General features: G+C 38.8%; 2 protein-coding genes across 3 annotated transcripts; both read left to right on the top strand.

Moving 5' to 3' along the window:
• Nucleotides 1-421: 421 nt before the first annotated feature.
• Nucleotides 422-7916, top strand: LOC143353406 (endoplasmic reticulum transmembrane helix translocase). Its single transcript, XM_076786715.1, has 18 exons — nucleotides 422-900; nucleotides 1107-1372; nucleotides 1534-1762; nucleotides 1836-1989; nucleotides 2060-2209; nucleotides 2421-2603; nucleotides 2673-2810; nucleotides 2888-3008; nucleotides 3089-3243; nucleotides 3320-3498; nucleotides 3780-4019; nucleotides 4183-4398; nucleotides 4492-4681; nucleotides 4757-5014; nucleotides 5087-5423; nucleotides 5502-5670; nucleotides 5903-6043; nucleotides 6117-7916. The coding sequence occupies exons 1-18, from the start codon at nucleotides 634-636 to the stop codon at nucleotides 6222-6224; spliced, it is 3501 nt and encodes a 1166-aa protein (XP_076642830.1). The 5' UTR covers nucleotides 422-633; the 3' UTR covers nucleotides 6225-7916.
• Nucleotides 7917-8416: 500 nt separating this feature from the next.
• Nucleotides 8417-21665, top strand: LOC143353408 (sodium-coupled monocarboxylate transporter 1). Of its 2 annotated transcripts, XM_076786716.1 has the most exons (15): nucleotides 8425-9643; nucleotides 13034-13239; nucleotides 13876-14035; nucleotides 14177-14242; nucleotides 15170-15221; nucleotides 15294-15361; nucleotides 17671-17822; nucleotides 18309-18449; nucleotides 18647-18871; nucleotides 19428-19611; nucleotides 19684-19770; nucleotides 20160-20329; nucleotides 20605-20763; nucleotides 21107-21215; nucleotides 21279-21665. In XM_076786716.1, the coding sequence occupies exons 2-15, from the start codon at nucleotides 13052-13054 to the stop codon at nucleotides 21312-21314; spliced, it is 1797 nt and encodes a 598-aa protein (XP_076642831.1). In that variant the 5' UTR covers nucleotides 8425-9643; nucleotides 13034-13051; the 3' UTR covers nucleotides 21315-21665. The 2 variants fall into 2 exon arrangements, with proteins under 2 accessions (XP_076642832.1, XP_076642831.1); XM_076786717.1 differs by lacking the exons at nucleotides 21107-21215; nucleotides 21279-21665 and having other exon boundaries at nucleotides 8417-9643; nucleotides 20185-20329; nucleotides 20605-20742.
• Nucleotides 21666-21940: the final 275 nt, after the last annotated feature.

The raw sequence follows: 21940 nt of genomic DNA, 5'->3' as shown, positions 1-21940 counted from the left end.
CGTGATAGAATTATTGATAAATTTATTATGTCTGACGGTTTAATGTTTATAACAATTCCTTTTGCCAACGAGACAAAAAATACATTGGGTGATTGGTCTACTCTTATTGCTCGTCTATAATTAGATTGTTAGGGTATTCCTGTTTGTACTTGTAAGAGCCCTCTATACTAGAATCTAGTAACTAGCATATTTTCTACAGAGAAAATGAATTGCTGCGATGCCTGCAGGAATATTAAATCTATGTATCGCTTTTTAACGATTTCGGTATTGCAGTAAGTGATTATCCTACTTGTACGCGGCGTTTCTCGAAAAATTAAAAATCTGTGACCAAAATCATTTGACCGACGGTGGTATTATAGATTTAGTGTTTCACCGTTGACGGAAGATGTCGCGACAGTGTACCGCGTAAGATTCATTTTCGTCTTATTATTATAATTTAGTATACATATAGGACATCGAGGCAAGGTGCGAAAGGGGTAAACATATCACGAACACCTTTCGCACGGTGCAACTGTTGCTTATACCGTGTAGTCAAGTGTTTCCTGAAGTCGGTGCTGTCAGATTTTTCCATGTGAAAGGGTCTAAATCTCTCACAGCAAAATCCATACCCCCGTGTTACGGCGAACTGTAATCATGGCGACTATTGCTACAACGCGGATAGACGAGCTCGTGCAAAGTGTCACCCTGCACAAGCCGAGGAAGTTATTGTTTACCGGCTACATATTGCCGTTCGCTGTATTGTACACAATATGGATTTACAGTTGGATCTTCGTGTACGGTGTCAACGAGTACTATGAAGCGGGCTTAGTAGGCGTTGCGGCCATCGGCTTGTTGCAGATTTTCATATGTTTGTGTTGCCAGTGGTCCGTGCACGTGTACACTTTCCTCAATTGCAGTTCAGTGAGTGCAACTCCTTTTTCGTCGCGATTACCGAGCGACTTGCTCAAACGATCCTCCACGTGCGAGTTAGCCCCGTTCAATATGTTTCGCTAACGTGGCAGCCATTCGAGCCGGCATTCTGCTAGTAATGGTCGTACGAATCGTTGGCGGGAACATTTGAATGACGGAAATCAACCTACAGTACGCTGATATTATTTTCTTTTCAGGAGAAAACCCCGTACAACGCGACTGTAGCCAAAGTAGTTCCAACTCCCAACAATGGCAGCTCGGAGCTGGTCAAGCTGTACCATTCGAACCAGCAGGAACCCTGGTTTATATTTCAGAAGACCAAGTACTACTGGAACCCGACTAAGAAACATTTCGATGGCCTCCAGTTTCCCATTCATCATTCCGTGAAGCATTACCGCGAATGGACAGGGTATTTGAATGAAAGTGAAATTGTGTTCGCAGAGAAGAAATATGGCAAGAACAAGTAATTATCAGAGTTTCGATTACACGCTATTATCTTTACCATAGAACAAAGTTAGTGCGAAAGTTCTTGTTCGATTTTGTATTAAAATATAACAGATAATATGGCAAGAACATTTGCACTGACTTAATATATAAATGATTTATCTATTCCTTCTTTTTCAGATTAGATATGGTGGTGCCAGAATTTTCAGAACTATTCAAAGAAAGAGCGACTGCGCCATTCTTTGTGTTTCAAGTATTTTGTGTTTCTTTGTGGTGCTTAGACAGATACTGGTATTATAGTATCTTCACAATTATTATGCTCATCATGTTCGAATGCACACTCGTGCAGCAGCAACTTCGTAACATGGCTGAGATTAGGAAAATGGGGAACAAACCGTATATGATGATGGTCAGTAAATAAGAACGACATAGGAGGTCATACGACTGTTATGAATATATTTACAAATTCATTTTTATTCAAGGTTTATAGGAATAGAAGATGGCGTTCTATGTTCACCGACCAACTAGTACCTGGTGATATTGTCTCAATAACAAGATCTCAGAGTGACAATTTAGTGCCATGTGATATGTTACTTTTAAGAGGGCTTTGCGTGGTCGACGAGAGCATGCTAACAGGTGATTAACTTTAGTAGGAGATATTTGATATATTCAATTTATATTACATGGTACAATTAAAAATATTTAGGAGAGTCGGTCCCGCAAATGAAAGAGCCGGTGGATGATATTGGGGACGATAGACAGTTAGATATAGAGTGTGATAAGCTTCATGTACTCTTTGGTGGCACAAAAGTTGTACAGCATACTGCACCCAGTAAAAGTGTACCTGGCCTAAAAGGTACCTAATTAAGTACGATGCAGAGGTGTACGAGAACCCAATGGTCAGGACGAATTATTGTCGAAAATATTCGATAACCCTAATGTGCTTGGGAATTCTGCTACATTCCAAAATCCGTCCTGACCCGATATTTTCGGGTTCATGCACACCTCCAGCATTATATAATGATTTTCTATGGAAACATTTTACTTACCTACGCGCAAAATTTTAGCTACTGACAATGGCTGTGTGGCTTATGTATTACGTACTGGATTCTCAACGTCACAGGGTAAACTTTTGAGGACAATATTGTTCGGCGTTAAGCGTGTTACAGCTAATAATTTGGAAACGTTCGGCTTTATCTTATTTTTGTTGATATTTGCGGTTGCGGCAGCTACATACGTGTGGATTAAAGGTACCTATCATAATGCTGTTACTGCATCATTGATACACCTTCAACAATTAATTAAATTATTATTTGCAGGAAGCGAGGATCCCACAAGAAACAGATATAAATTATTCCTAGAATGTACACTTATCCTAACATCAGTTTTTCCACCGGAACTACCGATCGAATTGTCGCTAGCTGTCAATACATCTTTACTAGCGCTATCGAAACTTGGTAATTTAATAAACATCTTCAGCAACAGTTCATATAATTGTTATTAATGTATACAACAACGCTATCTTGTTTTGTAGGTGTATTTTGTACGGAACCTTTTAGGATACCTTTCGCCGGAAAAGTTGAAATTTGTTGTTTCGATAAAACTGGTACTCTAACCAGCGATAACTTGGTAGTCGAGGGTATAGCAGGCCTCGAGTAAGACTTGTATAATTATTTTCAAAACAACATGAGCTATTCCCGAACACTGACATTAAAATAATTACTTGATATTTCAGAGAGAAAGCTGAGGTTATGCAACTTTCTGACGCACCTATCGAAAGTATACAAGTACTTGCAACGTGCCACTCACTTGTACAAATCGATGACGGAATTGTCGGTGACCCGCTCGAAAAAGCTACGTTGAAAGCTATCAATTGGACGCTCACGAAAAGTATGATAAAACTGCATTTTTCGAAACTGGATTCGAAACTAGTGCTACCATAATTACGATATTATTTTTATATTAGATGATTGTATGATACCCAGGAAGGGAGGCCAGTCGCCTGCCTTAAGAATTGTTCACAGACATCACTTTTCCTCTGCGTTAAAAAGAATGTCGGTGATAGCTGGATACACGATGGCGGGATCGTCGGAATTGAATTACATGGCCACCGTGAAAGGAGCACCCGAAATAATCAAGACCATGGTGATTACCGCGTTAAAGATATCAGTAGACTGCGGATTTTATGCGTTTATGGTAGCAATGAATAGATGAAAGAGGAAAAAGCAAAAACAACAAAAGAATTTGAAAATACTGTCATAATATTTTCAATTTTGTTTATCCTATTAAGAAAGAACATCAATTTCTACTTGACATCTATTTGTTGCAAATAACGCAGAAATTTTGATTTTGCATAAAGATCCACAGTCTAGATATCACACATCTTCCCATGGCATCGCATAATTATTGTTTCGATTTTTCCTTAGTTATCATCCGTGCCAAAGAATTACGACTCAACTTACTTGTCATTGTCCCGCCGTGGTGCAAGAGTATTAGCTTTAGGATATAGAAAAATTTCTGGTCCTTTATCGTCCCAAGATTTAAGAGAGCTAACGCGAGAAGATTTAGAAAAGAACCTGACATTCGCTGGATTTGTAATCATAAGTTGCCCGCTAAAACCTGATTCCAAGGTCGTCATCAAAGAGATAGTGAATGCCTCGCATTCGGTAACATTTCAATAATTATAGTACGCCTTTTTTACACTAGGTTTACGGATAAATTCTCCTTATTTTTATAAAGTAATGTAAATAGTCACTTTTAGTGCTCCGTAAACCTAGCGTTAATCGTTCTGCAGCGAACGACACGACAAAGCTCATTTCGATTTTACAGGTTGTTATGATCACGGGCGATAATCCTCTAACAGCGTGTCACGTGAGTCGCGAACTACATTTTACAAAGAAACCGAGTACACTTATACTGACTTTGACCGACGAAGAGTGGCTTTGGGAAAGCGTGGACGGAGAGATCAGTCTACCTTTGGGCATGAAGAACGTGAATCGTGGCAAAGAGATTTGGCGAGAGCATGCTCTTTGTGTAACGGGAGAGGTGAACAGCTAATGCACCTGAAAGAATACTTCTACCGAAAACTGAACAAATTTGGTGTTGATCTGTGTATCTTTCTATGTATGTGATTTCCAGGGTTTAACGTACTTGAGGGAAAACGACCGAGATCTTTTACGTACACTGTTACCGCACATCGTTATTTTCGCCAGGTGTGAACCAAAGCAAAAAGAATTTATAATTGTAACTCTACAGGACCTTGGATATTCGACTCTGATGTGTGGAGATGGTACTAACGATGTTGGCGCTTTGAAACATGCCCAAGTGGGTTAGTTGACTCCTTGGATTTTCAATGCTGCCGCGTAGGAAAAAGCAATTTGTATTAACGAACTTTTTTCGTTAGGGGTCGCTATCCTTTCTAGTCCGCCTGAAAGAGCTTCTAAACGTAAGCAACAAGACGATGCGAGGAACGAAACCATGATGTTAAATTCCCCGGTAGTTAATGGTCCAAGAATGAACTCGAGAATGTCCGGCAACAGTAGGTATAATACCAGAATACAGAAGTTGTTGAAAGAACTGGACGAGCAGCCTGTAATTGTTAAGCTCGGTGACGCTTCGATTGCTGCACCTTTCACTAGCAAAATGTCATCCATCGAGTGCAGTAAGTTTCATTATGTAAGGATGTTGAATCATTCGAACACAATCTATAATTGTACGTTGCGTTTCGTTGCAGTATGCCATGTTATCAAGCAAGGACGATGCACTTTGGTCACAACTCTACAGATGTTCAAAATTTTAGCTATTAATGCGCTTGGGGCGGCGTATAGCCAGTCTGTTCTTTATTTAGATGGAATTAAATTTAGTGATGCCCAGGCCACGTTGCAGGGTGGTCTGATAGCCACTTACTTTTTGTTTATATCGAGATCGAAACCGTTGAAAACGTTGTCGAAGCAGAGACCTCTACCAAATATTTTCAATTTGTACACTATATCTACGGTGTTGCTTCAATTCGCTATACACTTTGTCTCGCTTGTGTATCTCGTCAGGGAAGCAACTATATTAGCCCCAAGGTAAGGAGGTATATACGAGACAGACCGGAGGTCGCATGCAGAGCTATAGTTTAACATTTTTTCGTTTATTTTGCGAAGGAATGATACGTTGTCGATTATATTGGCTACAAATTATACACCGCAGAATGATTCTGCAAGCGCGTCTGCCGACGACAAGGATAAACCTTTCGAAGCAAATCTAATAAACAGCACGGTTTACATAGTCGTTATGACAATCCAAGTGTTTACTTTTGCAATTAATTATCGGGTAAGATATGAAACGAAGCAGATAATGTGTTAACACTTTGAATGCCGCATTTAGCAGGAATGGGAGACCAAATTATTTTTCCAGATTTATAAACGAAATTTGACGTTATTGTATCGAGTGTAGCAAATTTGATTAGGATCTGCGAAATGCAAGAAGCTGGCACTCGAAGTGTTAACAATGCTTATGTATACAATGTATGTTGTGTTTTAATTCTGCCGAATTTGTTCAACAGGGTTTTCCGTATATGGAGAGTTTAATGCAAAACAAATCTCTACTGTACAGTTTTATAGGCACTATTGCTGTTATATTGGGGCTATGTGGATTCGTACCCGATTTAGCAGCACAATTCGAAATTGTGGAATTCCCAAGGGATGTAAGTGCACGTAAATTTAAAATTTCAGTTGACATCGACGTTTTAATATCTGAAAATAAATCTTTTGTTGCAGTTCCGTAACCTGTTAGTTCAAGTAATGATAGCAAATCTCGTTCTTGCTTATATGGCGGACAGGGCCTGTTTACGGCTGTTTGGGGAAGGAAGATATCGAAAACTGTGATCAGAGTACATCTTTCATATTCTACTTCTGAATTCAAAGACGCGTAGAACAGTAAATGTGCAAATTAATTTTTTTTTCGTTTCACAAAGAATGAAGTGATCGCGCACTCATCGCTATTCTTACACTTTATGAATTTCTGTCGTCTTACTGCCATGTAAAATAACATTTTGTGAAAGACTGACATGAACACCAATGAAGGACACCAGTTACAGATACTAATTGATACGAATGATTCTTTGTGAAACAAAATAACGAAAATAATTTTAAAAAAAAAGGGAAAGGAGGATATACATATGTGTATATGAGCATGTGGTATGTATGTATATTAATGAGTGTAAGTATTATTACGCAAAATGAAATAGAACAAATGAATAGGTAATGTGAGTATGTACAGAGAGTAGCTAAATAATTGCATAATTCACGATTATTGTGTATCATCGATTTTCAAGCGATCTACATATACGGAGGCCCTAGTTTATAAATAGTCAACAAACTATGATAAACTCTTGTACTGTAATTTATAAAAAAAACTGAATTTAAAGATCACTTCATAAAAAGATATTGCCGAGTTCAATTATACATAAAACTTCACATTTCTTTCGAGCGTTTTCATTATTACTTAATTGTAGTTTAATATATAAGTTTTATTACCTGCGACATAAATTACTTACGATTCATTGTAATATTATTGTGTTTAAGGTATCGCTAATTGAAACTAGGGTCTTGTAGAATTTTACGTTCAATAGTTTCGTGCTCGGATAAAATTTATCTTTATTTGTACTTTTATTTTAGAAGTTCTTTTTTTCACAAACATCGAAAACAATGCACACAAATCATATTCAAGAAGAAAATTTCGTTTCAATTTAAATTGGACGATCCTGAATTTATTATTCATACTTTTTGTCATTGAACGAATAGAGAAAAATGAATAGATGTTATATTTGTATCTACAAATTACATAAATTTATTTACTGCACTGTGGAAACGGTTGTATAAATTAAGTTCACGTTTTATATACGAATATTACAGTTGAATGAAGTACGTTAACATTTCCTTTATCAACATTTCGAGCGTATAAGCAAAATTATACGAGAAATTTTAGTCGTCATCAGCAGTTAGCGACGTTGTAGATCATTACACTTCTTGAATTATGATCAAGTTATGTACGTAGTGTACATAACACACTAGTTTCAGACTGATCTCTTGTGCAGTGTAATGTGTCTATTTACGTTAATTTTGTGGGTGAAATAAGTTTAATTAAAAGAAAATAATACATTATTTGTAAATCTTAATATTATTTAGGAATTATTACTTGTACATTCCATTCTTTCAATTTGCAATTTTCTTTAAAAAAAAACCAAGATTAGTGCTTTAATTTGAAATGCGATTCATCTCGTTAGAAAAAAGAAATTAAACGTAAAATAATGCCTATTCATTATAATGATTAGCATGTTACACGAATGCGTATATGTTCCGACTTATATTTCGGTCGTATTGTCTCGAACGAACAAATCGAACGATATTACGTTGCATAGGATAAATGTTTAAAGTTTCCCAACCCTGTACCGTATGATAAATTTTTACAGCATCGTCTTTTAGATCGAACGACATACCTAAAAGATTATTGTATATCGTTGTCTTATGGACGTTTGTAATTCTCTATAATGATAAATTAATTTGTTGTAAATATCACACTGAATTTGTTTTTAACATCACCTACATCACGGTGCGTACGTGTAGTGAGTAAAAATCAAATTACTCCGAGATAAATCAATTGAGAAGGGTCGTAACGATCTTATTTCCTCTATGTTATAATGTAGTCGGGGACGAAAGAAATTGGAATTCGATTGAAAATTTTAATCTTTTCTCTCAAGATTAAAGAAATTTCTACATTTTAGAAATTAATTAGAAAGAATCCTAATGATCTTATTTCATTCTTTATGATAGTAGTCGGTAACAAAAGAAATCAGGATTCGAGTATGTTATTAGGTAACCATAGGGAAAGGATGGATTAGGACATTTGTGAGGTTATCGTTTCGAATTGAAACGATAATTGGTACGACTTGTTTCTCAGTATTTCCCACGTCTTTTCATTGATGCGTGGAGAGGATAATTAGCTAATTGTATACTGCGTTGCGATTCCATGCTCGAGCGAGTCGTCCAAGCGATCGACGTCGGTCGTCAGCATGCATGGATCGTTTCGCGATCGCTGTTGACGGTTTGCGAGCATGAAACGGAATTTTCTTCGACGATTGATTGGATGAACAGCCGTTTAAATTTCGCTCGGGACTCTAACCGAGCTGGAGGAAGAATCGAGGAAACCGGTTAGCTCGACATCGAGGCTCGAATATCACGACAGTCTGTTGCTGGTCACGGCAGACGGTTGTTCGCGACGTTATTATACCTCCGTTCGCCTAAACTCGATCATCAGTGTGCTTCCCTTTTTTTCAAACATCTAACTGTGGTCTTTGTGGCTGGTAACATTCGGTGCTCGGAAGCACACTCTCCTGCTACACAATACCGATTTTAACCATCGTTAACGGTACCAGTCGTTCTTGTCGCGGATCATTATCGATCGTTTGTTTATCTATGAAACTCTATGCCAGCGCAGTGAACTCATAAATGCGTATATGTATATTTCAAAAACTAAGGACGGTATACCAATTTATTCCATGATTAAAAAATCGATTTTAGGTTACTAGTCCTGCAATAGTTCATTGTTGTTTTCTTAGGAGCAAAGGTGACTCGCTCATATATATACGATAATTATAATTATTCAAATTTCAGACGGTTGTTTATACGCGCGACTACGGTTTGATACAGTGTAAATATTTTTCTTGAATCTCATTCTCGCAATTTCGCGTCCACGAATCAGTGTTTATATTTTCGATTTTAAATTTCAATCAGCTGTAGGACATGTGTTGGTGACAAGTTCGGGGAATAATTACAAGGAAATAATGGTAATAAAGTCGATAATTAACCGGGGACTTGGGAGGACCACGCGTACGTGATTCAGAAAAAAATCAGCAGCGCAACTTTGCTCAAATATTGAACGAGCACGGTGGAATTGCTTTCTAGAGGAAAAGTGTTTTACGGCCAGTGTTTCTTGGAATTACGAGTCGAGCAGCGGGTCATCAATTGAGGAAGACAATAAAAAGAGAAAGAAGAGAATCGCAATGTTATAGCGTGCGAGAGAGTCACCTGGTTCATTTTCGTTACCGATCGTTGATCAAAATCATCGTGATCGTGTCAGGAATACGAGGAACCTAACCGGGAAACGTTCGAGACGATTGTGATCGTAATATCTCCGCCAGCTGATCCTCAAGAACAGACAAAAACTTGGAAGAGAGACTTGACTAGCAGTGGACCGCTTTAGGGCGACTATAAATATAACGGAGATTATTTATAAAACCAAACATGTGAGTGGATGTTTACCAACAGTCGGATTAAAGCGACTAATTACTAACAGTCGATAATGCTGACCTTCCACTTCGTTCCTTGTCTTCCTTTCTTATTTTTGAATCTAACAGAATAATTTCTCGAATCTAAACGTGAACAGATACTTAATCATTTGTTAGATCGTTAAAAATACAAAATTCCAAGAAATAGATGTGACTGGTACAATTTTAGAACTCGGAGGAATTCTTTACACGAACTCTGCGAACCTAAAATAACATCCTCGAGATCAAAGTTCTTCTGTGCATAAAAAAATCGTCGAGAATAACAATTCATACTTCATGTTTCTTTATTTAAATGTAAATACATTGAAGTAATTTTAAATGCCTTTTTCGCTACCACTTTGATTTTACAAAATCAATTGTATCCTCGATCCATCATTGCAAGTTTTAAAAATCTTTTACAATTCATATGTTATAAACTAGTAGACATCAGTATCAGTAAAATTTTGGTCAATGTCTGTAATGTTCTTTTGCTACGTGGAAGAAAATTTACCTCATCGTTGAGCCGTAGGAGTTATGTTCTTGGAAAGTTGAAACGGCCGGAAATTTACGAGCCAGACATATGGTGTTTTCGCGGATTTCTGCCGTTATGCTTGCACTGCAATTATTGTTTGCATTCCTGGAGTGGTCCCCCTACCTCTTTCACTTCATTCTACTCGATCTACTGACCCGTGACCATTCATATTAAACCGGCGCTTTTTCTACTTCTTCGAGCGACGACCGATTTCTGTATGCCTCTGACATCTGCGTGGAATTGTTGAACTAGTCGCAACGCGCGCCATATTTAACTGTGTAAAATTGCTTGATTTCCTACAAGTGTTTCAATTTATGGAATAGTGACACTTCTAGGAATGTTTCGTAAAGCAACGCAGACGCAGTTGGATGCGTCAATGGTTCTATTTTTATTGTCAACCTTGCCACTTGGTTAGGAAACAAGAACTTACTTTCAAAAGGAGTTCTTGAGGACTTCAACTACGGTCTTTGGAAGAAATCTTTCATTCTTTGACTTCTTTGTTCACTCTAAGTTGAATAGTTTACCATTTTATAAATTTCTTTTTCCTAGGATATATAATTGTAGTCACTTTGGTAATTATTTCCTCTTTTTAACAGATAGAAGATGAACATTTCTAATCAGTGTAAAGTTGGCTTGGGACCATTTTTTTTAGCAGTTTTTGGAGCCATTTCTTTTGGATATATTCGTATTATTTTTGCATTTAATGCGGCAGCTACTAAATACATCAAATTTAATTTTATTATCGAATTCATTCATTAGATGATGGTTTTGATACTTTGAATTGAAGTGGACGAAGTAGTCCAAGGATTAAGTCTCTGGTGGATGGACGAAAGAGTTTAAAATAAATTGTGGTTCAAAAATGATAAATTATGAATTATAAAATAATAAAATAATTATTATTAATTATAATTTTTATAAAAGGAGGATTCTTTTCTAAATCGAATATACTCTTTTCTTCGCCCACCGGAGAGTTAATTTAAAAATAGACATTAAGAAGAAAATTTTTAAAAATTCTCCCGTAAAAATAGGGCTATAATGATGGCTTTTGAAGTTTCTTCAACTAAGATGTTTGGAAGAAAAGTCACAATGACAAATACCTATATTGATCGCATCGGTAGACCTTGAAACGCAATGCCACCGAATACTGTTGTGATCAAATATGGTCACAGAGTTGGCAACAAATTACGCGTATTCACGTATTCCCGTAACTAGGGTTATTTAAGTTTACGTCCCAGTGAAAGTAGTTACGCAGTTTTCTTCATTGGGCACTTTTGCACACTTGTGTCGTCGTTAAGTTACGTTTAGAAAGTTCGAACCGTGTTTCCAGTTATAGTGTGAAATTACATTCTGAGAGTGTGTGCTGGTAAGTTATTTGTCCCGTAGCCGATACGATAGTCGAAGAGAGACCGAACTGTAGCCATGTGTTGCAGGAATAACACGTGTTTAAAATTCGAGAGTGTACAGCGCTCTCCAAAAAGCCGGTACCTCGATTTAAAAATTCAAAACAATTCATTTTCACAGTTGCTGTCCTCCCAAAATTTCCTTCGCTATTCACAGTGGAACACTGAAAAATTCGCAAAAATACAAACAACTCATTCCGGAAAGAAATTAAATATAGTTGCAACTAAAATAGAAATATTCTCATGTTAATTCCAAACTGCACAACTTTCCCGTTTAGCTACGACTACATTCAATTGAATTTTATTTTTATGATCTTGCGATTACTTTCACGAATTACTCAATACTCCACTGCAATTGGTAAAAGAGGTTTTAATTGAATGGGAAGCATAAACTTAACATTTTGAATTTTTAAAGCCAGAATTTTAAACACGCGTCATTTTGCACATGGCTGAAAAACAGTTTCTAGCGAACATTTCTAATTTTTATTCATATTTTTAACCGCTTTTGGGTTTTCCCCTCGATGAAGAGGTGGCAGAGCATGGTTTCTGGAGCACCCTGTACATTAAAATCGTTCCCAAAATTCCGTCCGTTTTGCAAATACCGCAGGACTCGTCCGATCGTTATGCTGTTAGGCTTGGTCAATAGGTTTGTTGTGTTGTGTTCATAAAGTGCAACGTTTATCAAGCTAACAAGCTTTATTGAAGCACTAACAGCTGCGAACCGCATTAGGGTCGTGTGTTAAGTACCAATTAGCGGTGTCCATGTAGTAGGTGTGTGGACAGATGCAATAAACGGAAAGGATCTGAACTTTTTAATCAGCGAACTTGTTTACTTTTGCGTTCGCTTGTCGCGAAAGTTTGATGCTAATGAGCCCCGCAGGAAGAATATTCATGAGCCATAAAACGACGAACAACTATATATACGTTTCTCGAAATCTTGATAAAACTGCTGTGCTTTATCTGTACCTCGGGCTTGGAAAACGTTAATTGAAAATAAAAGCAACGAAAAGATACACTTGTAACAAATTTAATATATTTTGAAAATGTCCGATATTAAGTACTACTATTTGTTTCTTTAAAATCATTTTTAAATAAACATGTTGTAGTTATTTCGTTCATTTTTCGGGTACTCAATATTCCTAGTGCAATATAATGCAAATAGAGGATCTAGAAGACCCGTGTAAACTCGCTGGAAGCGTATCGTCATCCTGCATGCACCATCCTTCCATGTTATTCCTGCAACCGGATTTTTCCGTGGCCGGGGCCACGTTGAATGGTGGCCCCGGTGAAAACTAAATCCTCGTTGAAGATCCATTATGCGTATCATCGCAAGAGCCATTAAGCTTTCATCCGTGTTACTTGACTTCCATTACCGCTATTATCGGCGTTATCAAGCAAATCTGGCCTTCGTAAATCAGGTTTTGCTCCCGGTTCCAGCTTCTCCGGGGCTAGAGAATGGAGGAAACACCGGAAAGAGGATACTTTCATTGGGCAGATTGGCTGGTGTTCGGGGTGATGCTCGCCGTGTCTGCCGCTGCAGGATTATGGCATTACAGGAAAGCGCAGAAGTCGAGCACGGAAGATTATCTCCTCGGAGGAAACAGCCTGGGTCTTTTCCCGGTGTCCGCTTCTCTCATCGCAAGGTATGTATTCCTCTTGCTCCTTTTAAATGGCGGCGAATCAAATCGGTAAAAATACCTGCGCTGTTCCCCGTCCCTTACCCTCCAAGGGCTGGGCAAAGAAAATTTTACTCCAGTACATTTTTAAATTATCTGGACCCTAAACAGTCAGAAGTCGATGTTCTGAAAGTCTAGGAATCCAGGATCAAACTTCAGGACTCTCAGAGCTGATTGTTTGCTATCTAGTTCTGAGTCTTTATTTATACTTAAATTCGCAAATTGAAAGTTTCTCAGACTTTGTTTCAGAGTTGAGAGACTTTCAAAAGAATTCTAAGATCAGGAGTATGTTTATCTAACTAGCATCTTTAACCCTCGGACGGCCGGAGTGGAGTCCATTTTGACGCAGAGTTATAACGGTACCTTTCTTATTCTTCATCAGTGGGTTGCAATTATCAGCCATGTGCATTGAGTCTAAGAAGAGGATTAACATTGATCTCAAATAAATGAATCAAATAATATGTAAAAGAGAATTGTTGAAAATTTCGGTGAATCTCGTTTATGCTGTCATAAAATTACCAGAAGCGTCCGCTGTCCAAAGGTTAAGGTGCTAATTTGTAGAAGAGTATTATCGATACCCTGTTTCGTTGCTTCGCATTGCAGTTTCATATCCGGCGTGACGATCCTCGGCACCCCGTCCGAGATCTACAATTTCGGGACGCAGTACTGGATCACGATCATTTCCATATTCTTCTCGGGAGTGGTCGTGGCCACGGTCTTCGCCCCCGTGTTTGTGGAAATGGGCCTAAACTCCGTTTACGAGGTACGCATTCGTTCGAGCAACTTTGCACTTCCTCAAGGGGAACAAAGTAAAATCGCTTTCGCGAGATCGCGAGCAAAGTCCTCGCCGACACGAGAACGTCGAAGCGCTGTTTAATTCGCCGTCGTCACGATTCTGTTTCAGTATTTAGAGATAAGATTCAATCGAGGCGTAAGGACCCTCATATCGTTGATCTTCGTTATTGATGTGGTAAGCATAAAACGTGTCAACGAACCCTGAAGCACACGGGACCCCTCCCCTTTCTCTCTCTTCGGTTCCTCTTATCTAGATTTCGGGCCCGGCACAAAGCATCAGGAACTTTGAGAAAAGTAATTCATCATTGACTTTAATTTGACGGTAACTCATTTAGAATGAAGTTATGTCACGCCACGTTACGCGACGGAAACACGGAACTTTAATCGACGCGGCTTATCGGGACGCTCGAAGGAACTTTAAATGACTGATTGCGGTAACTTTTCGCGTGTAAATAATTGTTTAAAAATAGAAAAAAAAAAAACGGACTGATAATGGGTGGCACGTGAGAGGCTTCGAGTACCAGTTTCGAGACCCAATCGACTAAATGTAGCCGTGGTGAGTGTTGCTTTGTAAAAATGGACAACATTTAATTCATTTGAATTTGTTATGTAACCGATTAAAATGATTGGCGATAGAAACAAATTTTCATGTGGCTCCACTTCCTTGCAATTGATATAGACAATGTTTATTTTGCATAAAAATCCGCCAAATCATGATATAATCATGATATAATAAAACAAGGCAATTTATTCCGCTATCTTCCATTAACGTATTCTTATAATTTCAACAACTATAAAAAAAAGTCATTTAGAACATTATTGTAGAACATTTTTATTTAGACCCTATTCGCCGTAATCGACGCACCAAAAATTCGATTTCGCATAAAGACCCGCAGTCCAGCTGTCGCCATATTAATTTGATGAAATTGACGCAGAACAGAGAGAATTTCGGGCAAATAGAGATTCTGTAAATGTATGTACAGAAGATTAGGAGTAAAATTGCAGTTCTTCGATCGTTTGTGTCCTTTGTCCTCTCCGCGAGCGAAATGATGGGCCCCGGCTGCTGCAACAGTATAATAATTCCGTAACAAACCAATTTCAGGTCCTTTACCAATCGATCGTGGTCTACGTTCCTGCGTTGGCGCTAAATCAAGGTATTCCGCGGCCATATTATTCATAGTGGAACATTAACCGGGCACTATTAAAATCTCCCTGATTAATTACAGTGAGCGGCATCGATGTGCATTTGATCGGGATCATTGTGTGCATCACGTGTGTGTTCTACACCGTTCTGGTAAGTTTATGGCCGAAAATTAATTCGACATTTCTGTAATTAATCGACCGACACACACCGGTGAAAGGGAACGACGGTTTTGACATGTTGCTTCTTCGTTCGTTCGGCCGCGTTTCGCTTACTTCAATAGCATAATCAGCCCCGTTGCGCCGCGAATATTGTTTAACTCGGTGCTTCATAATCATTTCACCGGTTTCGAACACGTTCCGGTCTCTTTTGCGGTTCGTTTGTACATTTAATGTTTAAAAATAATGCTAACCGTAGGATTTGATAGGATTTTTTAACAATACAGTATTAGGTGTACGCCGAAGTCTTCCTCTATCTTCAGGCATAGCGATTTTTCTTTTGCAATTTTTTATGCAATTGTTTGTTTGCTATCGATGCGCTTATATAACCAACTTCGTCCTTGACTGGTAACATACTTCGTATCAAGTGTATAAATAAAAGAACATTGGAAAATCACTAAAAACTCAGGCATGCGCCTAATACATCACATTCGTGTGATTTAAAGCATCCTTTGACACAAAGTGTTAAATATATTAATATTTTTAATTTCTTTAAGCGTTGAACCTTGAAAGAAATTAGTGGATTATATTATTCGGGCTTGTTGCTATTGACGGACATTTTAAAAAATTCTTAATTCTTACCACGTTTGTTACCATCATTTCTTTTCGTTTACCTTCGTACTTACACTGCTTCCTGAAGAGAAGTGTAATCTCTGTGTAATATAGTTATAGGAAAGAACAAAAGTAAATGTTTTTAGCATTCTGAATGTTAGACTGTACATCACAGCTTCAGCAGAGTTAAAATATTATTGTTAATAAACAATAGCCTGAAATAACGACCATCGCAAGTATTAAAAGACCGTTGTTCTCACAAATTGTCTATCAACGCTGCGTCCAAGGGCACCAATTACGCTCTTAAAAAAGAAAGACGCTATCAGGGACTAAGATGGATGACCAGGGTCACCCCAAGACCACTGTATAGTGATCATGATCGGACAATATTGCTGTAGCCGAGCGGCGTTTAGTCGCGATCGTTTCGTTCGGCGATGACGATGCGGATTCATTGTCGGCGTTTAAGGAGTTAACAAGACGCAAACAACGATGAAATATACGAAGCGCCCGCCCGGCGCGGTTAGGGTCAAGTTAAACAGGGCCGGTTAGGTGTGTGTGAGCTAATTTTGCGAGGGGGAGGGGGGGCTCGCGGAATTCTCCCCGGGGATTTCTCGAGTTCCTTCGGGGGGCCGGGTTTGCGCGACGTAGGAAACAATTTTCGGTGGACAATGCCGCGAAGAATCTCTCACGCGGACCCGGCTACTGGAAATGTTTATGGACGGAAACTGAGAGCCCGACAATGGCCCGCCGGAAACAATGGCGCGGAGCACGTCGAGTGCTCGTTCCCCGTAGCCTGTGGATCACAAAGCCAGCGCCGAAGTGATTAATCGCGTGCTCGCGCGCCTGTAATTATTCAAGCAATTTGTTGTACTAACCCCCCACCCCCCGGCTCCGAATTAATGAAAATTTATCGCGGTCCGGTGACTCTTTGGAAATTTGTTTATTATCGGCCATATGCTCGGCGAAGACCATCCCTCGTGCTTAACGATCTCGCTGATGGCCACGTGATCGGAAGCTGAGACGTGGTCCCTTTTTGATAGTCGCGAGGTGATATGGTCAGGACTAAGCGCAGTTTTGGAATTTTTTCTTTGGGAAACTGGGCAACCGATTCACTTGGAACTTTTATGGTGTTTTGTTGTATCTCTGAAGTAATGGTTAGAATTTTTTGGGGTAGGAAAACATCACGATATTGGATCAGATATTTTTTTAGAATTTCTGTTCCGTTTGGAGTATTTTAAGGGGTTCGAACAATTCGGTGCGATTTTGGAATTTCTTTTGGGGAAACTGGAACTTGGAATTTTTTCTCTACTTTGTTATACCTCCAAAGTAACAGTTAAAATTTTTTTGAGTATGATAGATACACGACTTCGATACATTTTTAGAACTTTCGTTGCAATTCCAGCATTTGAGAAAGGTTTTCAGACGATTTGGTGATCTTTCGGAATTTTTCTTTGGGAAACTATGTAACTAGATCTGTTGAAACTTTCAGGGTACTTCATCATATTACTGAAGTAACAATTAAAATTTGTTGGGCAAAGAAATCGTGTGGTAGTCACGTTCGTTCCCTTTCTAGTGTTTCGCAAGGAATTTGAGAAGATATTTCCTCTAATTTGTTTGGGAAGGAGATGTGATTTAGTTAATTGGTGGTGGGAACGTGTAATTTGATTTAATCGAGGCAATTATGATTATTAGGGTGGCATCAGGGCAGTGGTGTGGACGGATGCGCTTCAAGTTGGAGTCATGATCGTCGGTGTTCTAACCGTTACCATATTGGGCACTTATAGACTGGGTGCTGCCGAGATATGGAAGGAGGCATCGATTGCAAATAGAATTGAATTCTTAAAGTAAGAACAACATTTCAGATTTCTGGTTTTCTAGTACGAGCTCCCGTAACGTTCTTACTCCAATAACATTTACGATGGCTTCGTTTTTCTGATGTTCTACGTAGCTCCCCTCAATTTCAACATTACGACAAGATACTGATATAACAAGTAGACTTCATACACTCATAATAAAAATGTATTGATAAAAGTGCTAAAAAGTTTTAGACGAATTGTCGAAGGCTATTGTGGTACTCTTAAATCATTAGGAAAACAAATACATTTTTATCGAACCTCTGCTTCCCGTGATCGAGGCAGACAACGTTAATAATAAAAGTTCACTCAACATTCAAAGCTTGCGGCACTTAATAATTTAGTCCACTCAGTTTGAACTTTAAATAAACTTCGGTAAATTGATGGTCAAAGAACCTCTAGATTTCCAACTTAATCGAAGGTTTACATTACCAAATTCTCTTCAATTTATTTATTTATTTATTCCTTCCGCTATAGTTTCGACCCATCCCCATACACGAGGCACACAGTGTGGACAGTATTAATCGGCTCGTGGCTCTACAGCACCGCATACATAGCCGTGAATCAAACGATGGTACAGCGGTACAGATCGCTGAAAGATTTGGCAACGTCCAAACTGTAAGTGAGTACATCGATCGCTATCGTCGCGCTGTAATCGAATCGTTGATTTCGTAGATCGATTCCGGGGGTGAGTCCGCGGATACGTCGATGAAACATTCAATAAAGAGTCTGTTTACGTTGCCCGACGTTGTAGGATTATAGCGAATCACTCGTGGGCAATTATCCACGTATGGTATTGCCCTTCGTGATTTCAGATCATTGGCGATATTCACTATCAGTATTATGCTATTCATATCGCTCTGCTGCTGGTGCGGCCTTGTTCTGATTGCCTGGTGGTCTCCGCCGAAATGCGACCCCAGGGCTGCCGGTCTGATCACTGCTGACGATCAATTATTGCCAGCCTATGTAATGCAAGTCGCGGGACATTTGCACGGGGTGCCCGGCCTTTTCATTGCCGCCATTTTCGGCGCTGCACTTAGGTAGGATGTTTACAAACTATCTATTATCCTCAAATCAATCTGCTGCATGGAACTAGGGCAAGGGGTCCAATCACTGTGGGGGCACCAACTACTGTGCCTATATCAATTATTTTTAAAGCATAACGAATATTAAAAACGAGATATTAAATTTTTCTCCATTAAAATCTGTTAATATGTATGTTATCTCTTTTTAATGTTCATTATGCTTTAAAAATAAGGATAATTAATACAGGCACAGTAATTGGGTCCCTTACCCTAGCCACGAAAATAACAAAGAATGAATAATATAATGATATCATAATAATAATAATTGAGATTATGTATTTTTATGGTGCACGATGTTGGCGTGTTAATTTTTCCTGCTCAATTTTCAGAGACTAGAATCAAATAAAATTGCTCTATCCAGCTCTAAATCAAGCAAAAATCATATTAAATACTATTACTAATTAGGAACGAGTAAATACCATTTAAAAGATTAGAAGGACTAGAAGAATAAATATTTTGTGCTTTTCTTTGACGCTCTGGTTTTAACACTCTGTTAAAAATGTTACGCCAGCACCCTTTCTGTGGGCTTCAATTCGACTTCCGTCGTCGTTTTGGAGGACTTCGTTAAGGGTTGTTTCGGGCTGAAACTGAGCGACCGGGCTTCGTTCATCTTCGTGAAGATTTTGGTCGTGGTCCTTGGTTCGATAGCTTTGGGCCTGCTCTATTTAGTTGAAAAATTGGGCAGCGTTTTAGTGGTGAGTCGCTGGTTTAATAAAATCGTTTATACTAGATCTGTAACAATTTTTCATTGTATTGTTCCGTGTCAGATTACTGGGAGTCTTGCTGCGATAGCTGCTGGTACCTCGTTTGGGGTGTTCACCCTGGGCATTCTTTTCCCATGGACGAACTCTAAGGTGGGTTCACAATGTTATGTTCGTAATTTGAATTTACATGCTCAGAATCAGTCATGATATTGTTAAAATTTCGCAGAACTTGATGACTGTATTATATTATTAGAAATGAATGAAAGTCACGGGACGATATTTTGAATAATTATTTTCTAAAAGCGTATGAGGCTCGTGTCCGTCGGTAGGGTGCTCATTAAAATTTTTTGGCAGCAGTGTTGTAGGATCGATAAAAATTTCCGCGTTGTCTTATGCGTTTGCATTTTCATTTAATTACGGGCGAAGCTCGCCCCATGTAGAATGAGTAGACGTTTCGTGGGGCGAGCGTGACGGGTCCGTTTGTTATTGAATGAACGTATAAATGAATAAACTTTAATGAGCCCCTTTTTATTAATCAGGGCGCATTCATGGGCGCCATTGCAGGATTCGCGGTCGCCGGTTGGGCGAGTTTCGGCGCAAACTGGTCTATCGGTGCCGGCCAACTGGTCCCTAAGAAACTTTCAGTGCCCCTCTCCCATTGCCCAGCCAATATCTCCGAAAGTTTCCTGAAGCAGTTCGAGCATCCGGAGTAAGTGAATCTTAGTACCGACTCTAATCATTAAGTCTTTCTTAATCAATTTAATCTTAAGTGGCTATTAACACCGCCGATCCCCGAACGAGGTTTCACTTACACTCACTTTTATTGCTGGAGGAAACGTGCGAGAGAAACCATTCTTAATAAAATAATACGCTTAACACTCTCATACCCTATCTATGATCTAAACTTTTCTTTTAGTAGTAGAAAAGTACTTTTACTGTGCAAGGAATTCTTTTAAAAATATAAAACGTTGGCATTTTTTTTAGCGAGGACGACGTGTTTCCTCTTTACCGATTATCTTATCACTGGTTCACTGGATTGGGAACTTTAGTGGTGATCGTCGTGGGCAATTTCATCAGCTGGTGGACGGGACCTATGGATCCTTCGAAGATCGACAAGAAATTATTGTCACCTGTTATACACTCGTAAGTCGATTACGCCCTGTTACAATAAGAAATTGTTTTTAATTCTCATCTCTGTTACCCGTGGCAATTTAATTAATGCTTCACTGATTTTTAGTGAATAGACCTTCTGCATACGGTTTTATTGGTTGTAATCGCCGCGGTTGCACTCCGCAAATTTATTTTCAACTTATCACATTTTTCCATTTTCAAAGAAGAAATTTACTAAGTTACTTACAAAGTCCCTTCGTCGTATCGATCTGTCTCCACTTTGCCGCTGTAACAATAATAAAATATAAAATTAATTAATTAATAGAAAAATATATTGTAAATATATTAGTAGAATAATAAATATAAAATATTTCAGATTACTACCGAAGCCAAAGCTTCCCACCATTAACATCGAAAGCGTAGCAGCGCCCACAGATTTCCAAGCAACGGCGAGCCTGTTGTTAGCAGACCTAAAAAAGAAACGCGTAAGTATTCTCAAAAGAATTCAAGCATTCAACAACAACCACTTGCAACAATTTCGTTTACAGAGAAGTCAGAACTTCCCGAACGGAATCGCAACGTAGCCGCGATCCTAAGAATTCAGCAGAAGCGTGAAACAATGGTGCTGGACCATTTCGTCGTCGTCGGATGACACGATCAGTTCAACGTTCACGGTGTTGATGCTTCCACCAGAGATTCGAAAGCCGAAGAAACTTCGGAATCATCTGCCACTACTTCAGCAGACGCAGAAAGATGTATTATTAGATAGATAGCAAGCCGTCTTCCGTTCACCAGGAGCTTCAAATAGCAATAATCATGATTCTTCGTAGATAGATAAATAAGACTTCCAAATATTACACGCACACAGACACTACTAGAACAATTTGCGTACTGTTTTATATTGTAGGAGAAATAAATTTTTTAACTAATTTTAACTATGGTGTTAACGTTCGTCACTAGACTGCGGATCTTAGGCAAAATAGATGAAACACGTCGAGCACATAAAGCTTTGTAAAGGAGCTATGGCTCAGAAAAATCTTAAAAATCTATGCAGTAGAGCCTCGATGCATACAAGCGTATCATCAAATCATCAGTTACTATTGATCTATCTATGAAGGTTCTAGGTTACCAAGAAGGGTTCGCAGGGCGACCGTCTATTTTCCTAGCAATTGTTGCGTGTCGGTTCGCGCCGGTAGATTGAGTTATCCGG

The sequence above is a fragment of the Halictus rubicundus genome, chromosome 4, assembly GCF_050948215.1.
Source record: "Halictus rubicundus isolate RS-2024b chromosome 4, iyHalRubi1_principal, whole genome shotgun sequence".
Lineage (NCBI taxonomy): Eukaryota > Metazoa > Arthropoda > Insecta > Hymenoptera > Halictidae > Halictus > Halictus rubicundus.
The sequence above is the reverse complement of the archived record's forward strand: the minus strand, read 5'-3'. Positions and strand labels throughout refer to the sequence as shown.